At 46.2% G+C, this 11008-nt stretch overlaps 1 protein-coding gene across 1 annotated transcript; it reads left to right on the top strand.

Moving 5' to 3' along the window:
* Window positions 1–6582: 6582 nt before the first annotated feature.
* Window positions 6583–9990, top strand: LOC116879164 (moesin-like). Its single transcript, XM_032877139.1, is given in 3 exon segments — window positions 6583–7477; window positions 7479–7749; window positions 7752–9990. Coding segments are annotated over 3 exon segments (1722 nt in total). The 5' UTR covers window positions 6583–6694; the 3' UTR covers window positions 8420–9990.
* The last annotated feature ends 1018 nt before the right edge of the window (window positions 9991–11008 follow it).

The following is an 11008-nucleotide window of genomic DNA, read 5'->3' as shown; positions in this document are numbered from 1 at the left end:
TTATGAGACTGGGGAACGAACGGCCACAAGCCCATGCCACGGGTGGTGGGGAGAGACCTGAGCCACTTGAACATTTTCTGGTTCCCAAAACAAATACCCAGCTTCCTGCCCAGGCCCCACGCTCTGCCCCAGGAATTTTCCAGCCAAATACCAAGGACTTGAGTGTGATCTTGGGCAAGACCCTTCTCCACTCCAAAGAGGTCTGTGTCCTCGCCCACATACCATGTGGTTCCTCACTCACCTACCCGACTCTGGAATTCTATAACTAAATATGAAGCCATGTTTCCGAATGTTCTGTTTTCTCTCCAAGTCCCTGCACACCTTATGATGTATTGAACCTAAGCAGGCCTTGTTTGAGGCAGCATTAACATAATAATTATTGAAAGATTTCATCTCAGTTAATCCTTAGTACCAGCCTGAGAGGAGGTACTACTTTTCTCCCCATTTTACAGATAAGAACACTAAGTCTAGAGAGTTAAGATGATGTTCCAATTAAACAGTAGAGTTCAGATTTGAACTCAAGGCTGTGTGACTCCCAATCCCATACTCCTTATTATCTTGCCATTCCCATACCACCCTGTGATGTATGGAGGGATCAACTTCCCTTGCTCTAGCTGGGGAAACTGAGGCCAGAGAAGAGAGATGAATTCCTCAAGGTCATACAGAAAGTTCATGGCAGAACTGGGTGAATCCAGGCTTTGTGCTTCCCAGCTTACCTTCACCTCCTGCCCAGTACTGGCTAATTTTCAAAGAGGAAAATTGATGAACAGACACAGCCTTTGAGCTGGAGTCAAATGCCCAGAACTGAATGGGGGTGGGGTGGTCAGGTGGGGAAGGTCATGTTTGTTCAGCCCAGCCTGGGTCCATCCTCCCTGAGCTCAGTCCAGAGACGTGTTGACTTTGGGCAAGTCTTAGAGGGAGAAAAGGTGATTATTACCTGTGGAGTGGGGGAGGGCTGGGCCAGAGGGTCACCCTGCAACCTTCTCCATTCTTCTCCAAAATAGCCCCACTATGCTCTACACTCTCTCTCATCAAAAAACCCATATAAAGTGCCTACTATGTGTTACCACCAAGATAAGCAATGACAGGTGCATCCCAGGTCTCTATCCAAGAGTTGACGGTGACCAGGCAGTCACAGCGTATGTACAGAGGCGAGGCTAGAGAAGAGGCAGCAGGAGAAAGTTCTGCTGAAGCTGAGGCCTGCAGGATGAGTCAGAGCTAGGCAGAGTGTTCCAGGAAGAGGAAACAGCATGTGCAAGGGTTAGGGGGCCAGAAATGGGGTTATGTGGCTGAGGGTTGAATGTGACACAGAGAGCAGAGTGATGCAACTGGAGAGGAAAGCAGGGCTGGGTCACACCATGCTGTGAGACATCTGAGGGCACTGTGGAGCCATGACAAGGTTTTAAGCAGGTCAGGGGTGAGGTCATATTTGAACAGGAAAGAGTAAAACTGGAGGCAGAGAAGGCTGGTAAGGCTGTAGCACAGGGTGGAGAGAAAGACAGAAGAAGGGAGAAGATTCCTGGGAACACTGGGGGCTGTTTTGGAGTCCTATTGCTCAGCCTCACTCCCTTATTTCAAGAGCCCCAGAGAGGACAGGTAGAGCAAGCTGACAGGTCCCACATTGTTCCTCACACCAGTACAACCCGTAGAATGTGATTCCTGTTGTCTCCCACAAGCCAGCCTCTGCATCTCAGCCTCTCCATCTGGTAGAGGGGAATATCACAGGCAGTCTGCCAGATTGGATTAGACAAGGCATAGAAAGTATCTGGTGTTATTAACATCACTTCTTTCACTTAGAGTCCACAAACATGGACCAAGTACCATGAACTTCTAAGTGCCAACCACTGGGGGGCGGGGGGGACTATTGGCTACTTGCCCAAGGTCACTCAATCTCTGGCTCCAAGACTGTTCTTGCCTATAGCATGCCTCCTCCAGACCTGGGATCCCAACCTTGTGTGGGCACAGTTACTGAGGGCAGGGGCACAGCCTTGATGCTTCAGTCTCTGGCCAGATGTGGGTGGCCTACAGGCTGTAGTGATCATCACTCCCGCCCTGTCGTCCTTGTCCACTCTGCTGATCATCAGCTGCATATTATGGAAGACCTGTTGCCAGTGCTCTCGGGTCCCCCACCCCAGCCCACAATCCCCATCAGGAGCCCAGGTAAGCCACTCAAGACTGAAAGACTGGAAAGCTTCCATTCTGTTTAATTCTCAGTCTCCTTGCACGCAACAAGGAGAAAAAAGCCTTATCATGTGTGTATTGTCCAAATGTGTGACATGTGACCCTTAAGTCAAGAGAAGAAACCCCTTTACTCTCTTGAGGTAATAAGCAATAATGTATGAGCTAGATAAAGCCACACAGAGGTCACAGCCATGTTGTATGGCCTCACAGTCTCTGTACCCTTGTTCAGGTTCTGTTGGACATTACTCACAAACCCTTGGCTCAAGGAAGCCCATTCTGCAGCTCCTATAACTGTCGCTCTGGGTGACTGTGAGACCTAGGCTGCCCTTGGCTACACACTGCCCCCTATCTCCCTGAAAATCTCCCTACCCTGACCTGGTGGGACCTCCACAGGGAACCTCACCAAGGAACAGGAAGTCCTGCTCCAGGGACTGGATGAGAGCATGTAATTTCACTCCAGCTGGGCTGTGGCTTATCACATTACCCAAGGCTTGCTGTCCTTAGAATATTCCACCTGTCATCTTATTTTTTTTAAGATTTTATTTATTTGGGGCGCCTGGGTGGCTCAGTGGTTTAAGCCTCTGCCTTCAGCTCAGGTCATGATCTCAGGGTCCTGGGATCAAGCCCCACATCAGGCTCTCTGCTCAGCAGGGAGGCTGCTTCCCCCTCTCTCTGCCTGCCTCTGTGCCTACTTGTGATCTCTCTCTCTCTCTCTTTCAAATGAATGAACAGATATTTTAAAAAATAAATAAATAAACTGATCTAATCAGAGTCTCTCTTCCTAGGAATTTGAAATGTGGAATGTAAGACCCAGAAATGGAGCTGAGATACAGTATTGTCTGTGAACCTCTGCTGATATGGCCCCCAGACTGGTTAATCAACAATTCCTTTGAGTCAAAAGCCCCTTGCAATCAATTCCCCTAAGCTTTGAATTTTTGTTTCTTTTCAAAGTCAGTTTCTGTTATTTTTAATAACTTTAACTAAAATTCAGGGAGTGGAGAAAGATGAAACTGGAGGGGTATGTAGGTTTAATCAGCATAGTCCAATGTAAGTATAATATGAATCACATATGCAATTTCACATTCCCTAGTAGGCACACTGAAGAAGGTAAAAAAAAAAAATGAGTGACTGAAATTAATTTTAATAATATATTTTACTTCACCCAATATATACAAATATTTCAGTGTGTAGCCAATATTTAAAAACTGCCAATGAGATACTTTACATTCTCTTTGAATTACATCTTTGAAATCTGGGGCGTATCTTATATTTATAGCACATCTCAAATCAGACTAGCCACATTTTGAGCACTCCACAGCCACACAACGTTGGAGGCTAACATAATGGACGGCATAGATTTAGATCCTCAGGGCCATAGAGGGGCAGCTGAAAAGTCCTGGCTTCATTCTGAAAGCAGTGGGCATCACCCAAAGAGATTCAAGCCAGAAGATTCATTTTAGGAAGATCCTTCTGACTTCCTCTTAAAGACAAGACTAGACAGGAGCTAAGGCTAGCGTTGGTGAGATCAGCTGGGAGGAGTTAAAGTCATCCAGATGAGAGATGAGAGATGATGATGACAGGCTTTGTCAGCAGCAGCAGGAATACTGAGATACAACTGAATTCAAGAGATGCTTGGGAGAGAGACACAACATGCCTCATCATAACCGTTACCCTGACACACAAGCGCAATTTCTTACCCGCACGTTTTTGCATATCTCCTCCCCACCACCCCATCCCAAATATTTCTCCTTTTCTCTCTGACAACCAAAGAAGTAAATCCTCCCAATTTTTAAGGCTGTTGTCCATGGTATTTACACATGGAGAATGGCTCACAGCAGGGAATCAATTAACAAATGTCTCCTTCCTGCCTCAAGAAAGTCTTTTCCAGGGGTGCTTGAATGACTCAGTTGGTAGAGCCTGAGACTCTTGATCTCAGATTCATGAGTTCAAGCCCCACATTTGGTGTAAAGCTCACTTAAAAAAATACTGAAAAAAGAAAGAAAGACTTTTCTGAATGCTCCTGCCCACACCCAACCCCCAATCATGAAATAGTTGAAAGCCGGAAATCTCAGTCCCCCTACCCCAGCTAGGTAGGCTAAAGGTCCTGTTCTAGGGAGTTGTTGGCAACTCCGAGAGGTGCAGTGATTTCAGCTGCATGAGTGAAGGTAGAGAGTTGTATTGAACCAGGGTTATGGTTTTGCCAAGAGAATACAACAAACAGAAGAGAGACAAGAAGGACACCTGGATGGCTCAGTCATTGGGTGTCTGTCTTCAGCTCGGGTCATGATCCCAGTATCCCAGGATCAGGCCCCACATCGGGCTCCCCACTCAGCGGGAACCCTGCTTCTCCCTCTCCCAGGACCCCTGTTTGTAATAACTCTTTCACTGTCTCTCTCTCTCTGTGTCAAATAAGTAAATAAAATCTTAAAAGAAAGAAAGAAAGAAAGGAAGGAAGGAAGGAAGAAAGAAAGAAAGAAAGAAAGAAAGAAAGGAAGGAAGGAAGAAAGAAAGAAAAGAGACAAGATTGTTGAGGGTGATTGTAAGGGAATGATGCTAAAGTTTGACCCTGGGATTTAAGCTGTCACGGGAATCTTTAAGTGCTGTTCATAAATATTCCAATTCTCAAACCCCACGCCTCCACCTCATTTTTTAAAAAATTTTTTTTTAATTTATTTGAGAGAGAGAGAGATCATAAGTAGGCAGAGAGGCAGGCAGAGAGATAGGGGGAAGCAGGCTCTCCGCTGAGCAGAGAGCCCAATGTGGGGCTCGATCCCAGGACCCTGAGATCATGACCTGGGCCGAAGGCAGAGGCTCAACCCACTGAGCTACCCAGGCGCCCCTCCACCTCATTTTTAAATGGGTAAAAATGCACTTTCCTGTTCACTTGACGTTAGGCATGGCCATGTGACTAGTTCTGGCCAGTTAGTAAGAGACCCTAGCTGAAGCACATAATTGACAACAAAACCCTCAGAGTTCTCTTTTCCCTCTGGCATAGTGACCAACATGTCTTGAGATGTTGGCTTTTCTGTCAGCCTGGGTTTCTGACTACAATAAGCAGAGCCCCCTGTAAACCCACAAGGTTCAAGGTGTATGAGCAAGAAATAAACCTTTATTGAGTTAAAGCTTAAAATGTAAATCTTAAATGTAAGCCTAAAATTTGGAGATTGGTACTCCATTACCACTTGGCCTATCCTGACTGATATAGCTGGAAGAGAGAACATCAACAAACAGAGGATGTGCAAAGTATGGGATTACTAGATTTCTGTTCCTGGCATTGAAGGATTGATGGATTCAGAATAGGAGAGAGAAATAACCGGAAAGATATGATGTGCTGCTTAGAAAATCAGATTCATGGCAAGGTCAATGGATGACTATGCGTGAGTGGCTGAAGTGAAAAGAAGACAAGATCTTTGAAGCAAGAAATTGAGAGGACAGAATGTTGGAAGGACCATCTCTGTGTCTACTGAAATCATGAAAGAATAAAACAGAAGCAGTGTTGGAGAAAGTGACAGCCAGAAACTAAATATGGTTTCTCTTCCCACAAGCAAGACATGAATGCCATGAAGGCAGGGACTTTTGTGCTCATTTTTGTGTCCCTAGTGCCAGGAACAGTGCCTAGCACAGAGAAGGCACTTACTAAATGTTTGCCGAATGAATGGATGAAGATGAGAGTAGCACCCCATATAATTTGACAACGAAATCTAACTCAGGGAAGAGAGCTCCTTCCAGTTCTTGCTACCTTGACTCTATTTTACTGCAACATTTCTTCCCCAGACCACAGTAGTTGTTTTCTCTTTGTCCATCCCAGAGTCTGCTTGTTGATCTACCTTGTTGTTGCCAGAAATCTTAAGGAACTACTTTTTAAACTCACCCTCATGGCCAGCATGCAAGCAACTCTAGCTAATACCATCCCCCACGTTATTACCAAACACTGACACTGTTCTCTCCTCTGCCTTCTCCCTCATTCCCACATCCAACTCCATTGCCAAATGTCTTCATTTATTCCCAGACATATCTCAAATTCGTTCCCTGCTCTTTCACCCCACAGCCACAGTCCCGATTCCAATTCTCATCATCTCTTCCCTGGCCTACAACAACAGTCTTCTGATCTCCCTGCTTTCTCTCCTTGCTTCTCATCTCCCTATATTATCTAGTTAGCTATTGCTGCATAACAAATTACTTTAAAATTTCATTAAAACTTAAAACCACAAGCATATTATCCCACAGTTTCTTTGGGTTGGAAACCTGGTAGTGGCTTAGATCGGTACCTCTGGCTCAGGGTCTGTCACATGAATGCCATCAGGTGTTGGCCATGGCCAAAATCATTCCAAGGCCTGCCTGAGGGCAGATCCACCTCCAAGTTCACTCACATGACTATTAAAAAAGTCCTCAAGAGAGAGGGACCCAATCTGAGCCTCCAGCCCCCAGAGTCTGAGCTGTCTGTACTGTGTGCTCAGCGCTGCCAGACAGCTCCTAGTCGAACTTTATCAACTCTGCCACTTTTGCAGCCACCATGCCTAAGACGATCAATGTGCGTGTGACCACCATGGATGCAGAGCTGGAGTTTGCCATTCAGCCCAACACCACTGGCAAACAGCTGTTTGACCAGGTGGTGAAAACTATTGGCCTGAGGGAAGTTTGGTTTTTTGGTCTGCAATACCAGGACACTAAAAATTTCTCCACTTGGCTGAAACTCAATAAGAAGGTGACTGCCCAGGATGTGCGGAAGGAAAGCCCTCTGCTCTTCACGTTTCGGGCCAAGTTCTATCCTGAGGATGTATCTGAGGAATTGATCCAGGACATCACACAGCGCCTGTTCTTCTTGCAAGTGAAGGAGGGCATTCTCAATGATGATATTTACTGCCCGCCAGAGACTGCTGTGCTACTGGCCTCCTATGCTGTCCAGTCTAAGTATGGTGACTTCAATAAGGAAGTCCACAAGTCTGGCTACTTAGCTGGGGACAAGTTGCTGCCACAGAGGGTCCTAGAGCAGCATAAACTCAACAAGGACCAGTGGGAGGAGCGGATTCAGGTGTGGCATGAGGAGCACCGGGGCATGCTCAGGGAGGATGCTGTTCTAGAATATCTGAAGATTGCCCAGGACCTGGAGATGTATGGTGTGAACTACTTCAGCATCAAGAACAAGAAAGGCTCAGAATTGTGGCTGGGAGTGGATGCCCTAGGTCTCAACATCTATGAGCAGAATGACAGACTGACTCCCAAGATAGGCTTTCCCTGGAGTGAGATCAGAAATATTTCTTTCAATGACAAGAAATTTGTCATCAAGCCTATTGACAAAAAAAGCCCCGGACTTTGTCTCCTATGCTCCCCGGCTGAGGATTAACAAGCGTATCTTGGCCCTGTGCATGGGGAACCATGAGCTGTACATGCGCCGCCGCAAGCCTGACACCATTGAGGTACAGCAGATGAAGGCACAGGCCCGGGAGGAGAAGCACCAGAAACAGATGGAACGTGCTTTGCTGGAAAACGAGAAGAAGAAGCGTGAAATGGCAGAAGAGGAGAAGGAGAAGATTGAACGGGAAAAGGAGGGGATGGAGAGGCTGAAGCAAACAGGAACAGACTAAGAAGACCAGAACTAGAAGACCAGACCCGCAGGGCCCTGGAGCTTGAACAGGAGCGGAAGCGTGCCCAGAGTGAGGCTGAAACACTGGCCAAAGAGCGTCAAGAAGCTGAAGAGGCCAAGGAAGCCCTGTTGCAGGCCTCCCGCCATCAGAAGAAGACTCAGGAACAGCTGGCCTTGGACATGGCAGAATTGACAGCTCGAATCTCTCAGCTGGAGATGGCTCGACAGAAGAAGGAAAGTGAGGCTGTGGAATGGCAGCAGAAGGCTCAGATGGTACAAGAAGACTTGGAGAAAACCCGTGCTGAGCTGAAGACTGCCATGAGTACGCCTCACGTAGCTGAGCCGGCTGAGAATGAGCAGGATGAGCAGGATGAGAATGGGGCAGAGGCCGGGGCTGACCTGCGGGCTGATGCCATGGCCAAGGATCGCAGTGAGGAGGAACGTACCACTGAGGCAGAGAAGAATGAGCGTGTTCAGAAGCACCTGAAGGCCCTCACTTCGGAACTGGCCAATGCCCGTGATGAGTCCAAGAAGACTGCCAATGACATGATGCATGCTGAGAACATGCGACTTGGCCGAGACAAATACAAAACCCTGCGTCAGATCCGGCAGGGCAATACTAAGCAGCGTATTGATGAATTTGAGTCCATGTAATGGTCACCAAGCCTCTAAGGACCCCTCCCCCCTTCTTCCTTGCCCCCCCACTCCTATACGCTTGCCTAACTCACATTGTGCTGAAGCGACTAACTAGAGCAGCCCTGGAGTCGTGCCAAGTCTTCAGTGCCCCGTGGGACCAAACCTAGCCCCTCAGCCCTCACTCACCTCATTGGGCAAACAAATGGCCCACTATAGTGCCAATTGGACCCTCTTTTCCCTCTATGTCCCTTTTAATCTAGATTGCTAGAAGAGACCACTTTTGTAGCTTAGAGGCACTTCCCACTTGATTGGGGAAATACCCCCACACAATACAGTTCTGTTGGACTTAAGCGTGATATAAGTTGAAAACTAACCCCCATCCTTGCCCCACAACTTCTTTCCTTTTCAGGGTCCTGTGATTTGCAGAATTAGAGATCATACGGTTTACAGAAGGAGGTAGGGCCCTGGGTGTATGCTCTAGGATATCAGCGAACTTAGGATTAGACCTTCCAATGTCCATTTCTTCTAGAGTTATTTAGGCTTCATAATGATTGGAAGTGAAAAAGATGTCAGTCATTCTTCTCTATACCTCCCAGATTGGACCTGTTACAAAATCCTTCTAAGTCTTGTCCCTGAGTTCAGGAATTCAGATTTTCCCCACAGTGAGATGGGAGGAGAGAGTATCTTCAAGAGACTTCACCAACGTCTTAGAAGACTATTGCCCATTCTATTCAGGCAGGGCTGTTTAGAAGATCCTCCCCAATGCCTTATGGGAGCCTAGGCTTGTTTCAAGTGAGCTCTATAGGAAGAGGTATCCCTTACTAGTATTCTGGGTTTCTCCCTTCTTGGGATCTGCCCCTCCCCATTCCAATCCCCAAATTCCCTCCAGCTAGAATAGTAGGGATGTTTACCCAAAAACCTAGCCATCCCATCCAGGACCCTTGCCAGTGGGGGTAAATGTTCACACTGGGCTTCAGAGAGCTGTTGGGGGCTCTGGTCTGGTCCCTTCTACACTCTAACCCCTTTTTCTCAACACAGGAGCAACCTCCTCCTCTTCTCTGTTTCATGTGTGCTCCTTTTTTTTTTTTTTCCTACCAGCATTATATATTCTAGTGGCATCTAATTCAATATTGATTTCTGTGTTTCTTGCTAGTGCATCCTTAGAAGATATTAGTTTTGAGGCAGGATCATTTTGGCCTCATTTCCTTACCATTCCCACATATGGGGGGAAGCATATACTAGGAAGCATATACTATATTATAAAAGAATATTTTGCCAGAAATATTATTGTAAGAAGCTTTCAGTATTAGTGATGTCATCTATCACTATAGGTCATACAGTTCATTTTTAAAGTACTTGGTATTTGGTTTTATTGTTCTTTTTATTTTCCCTTCTCCCCAGAGTTCAGTCCCCAAAGGGTCATACTGTTCCTCCATGGCAGTGCCCCTAGCCCAGAGCCCTTGGCTTCAATCCCTTCCTGACTCCATCCTGCCTGACTTTGGGGAGTCTTATGTGCATTGCTGTGAATTATATTGACACTCTTTTGGTGATAGGCCCTATACTGGCTAAATTCAAACCTGGAATTGTGGGGTACTTTAGCTGCCTTAAGGGCAATAATGCACCCACAGGGAGGCTGGGGAGAAAGGTTAGATTTTGTATTCGGTTTTTTTGTGTGTGTGTTTTGGGAGCTTTTAAAAATTGTTTTTGGAAGGATTTATGCTCAACCCATGTTCTATTTCAGTGCCAATAAAATTTAGGATGAAAAAAAAAAAGTCTTCAATTCCTTGCTAGCTATTGGACAAAGACATCAGTTCTTTGATACATAGACCTTTCCACAGGACAGCTCATAGCATGATGTATGTTTTCCCTAAGAACAAGTGAAAGAGAGAAAAAGAGAGGGTACCCAAGACAAAAGCCATAGTTTTTGTAATCTAATCTCAGAAATAATGATCCATCACTTCTAACACATTCTATTCATTAATAGAATAGAATCAATAAACACAGCCCATACTTTAGGGAAGGGAATCTCACCAGGGTGTAAATACTGGAGTTCAGGATCATTGGTGACATCGTAGAGACTGCCTACCACATCCTCTTCACTGCCTCCTAGGGAGCCATGTGAAGTACATAGCAGACCGTTTCTGTCTCCTGCTCAGAAACTTCTGTGGACTCGCTGGTACCTCAAGGACAAGCTTCATAATATGCCCCGACCTCCATTGCATTCTCATCCTCCATCCAGTACTCCAGTTCCCAAGAAAGGAGTCTAAATTATCATACCATTATTCCTTTGTACACACCATTTCCCTGGTCCAGAATGCTCCTCTCAGCCTCCCCTGACTTTTCTACAGCCAGCTCCTACCCATCCATCAAAGCCCACTGCTTCTGTCCTAACCTTAGCAGGCAGTTACATCTATCCCTAATCAGACCTCCCTGGGCATCCTGCGCTTTCCACTAACAGCGCCTACCACACCTAATCATTATTATCCCCATTCATACACCTCACATGATCTTAAACCTCATGTGTTCAGAAGGTCATTTTTTAAAAAGATGTTATTTATTTATTTATTTTATTTTATTTAAGAGAGAGAGCGAGCAAAGGGAGGGACA

Source organism: Lontra canadensis, unplaced genomic scaffold, assembly GCF_010015895.1.
Source record: "Lontra canadensis isolate GAN:19392208 unplaced genomic scaffold, GSC_riverotter_1.0 scaffold60, whole genome shotgun sequence".
Taxonomy (NCBI): Eukaryota; Metazoa; Chordata; class Mammalia; order Carnivora; family Mustelidae; genus Lontra; species Lontra canadensis.
The sequence above is the reverse complement of the archived record's forward strand: the minus strand, read 5'-3'. Positions and strand labels throughout refer to the sequence as shown.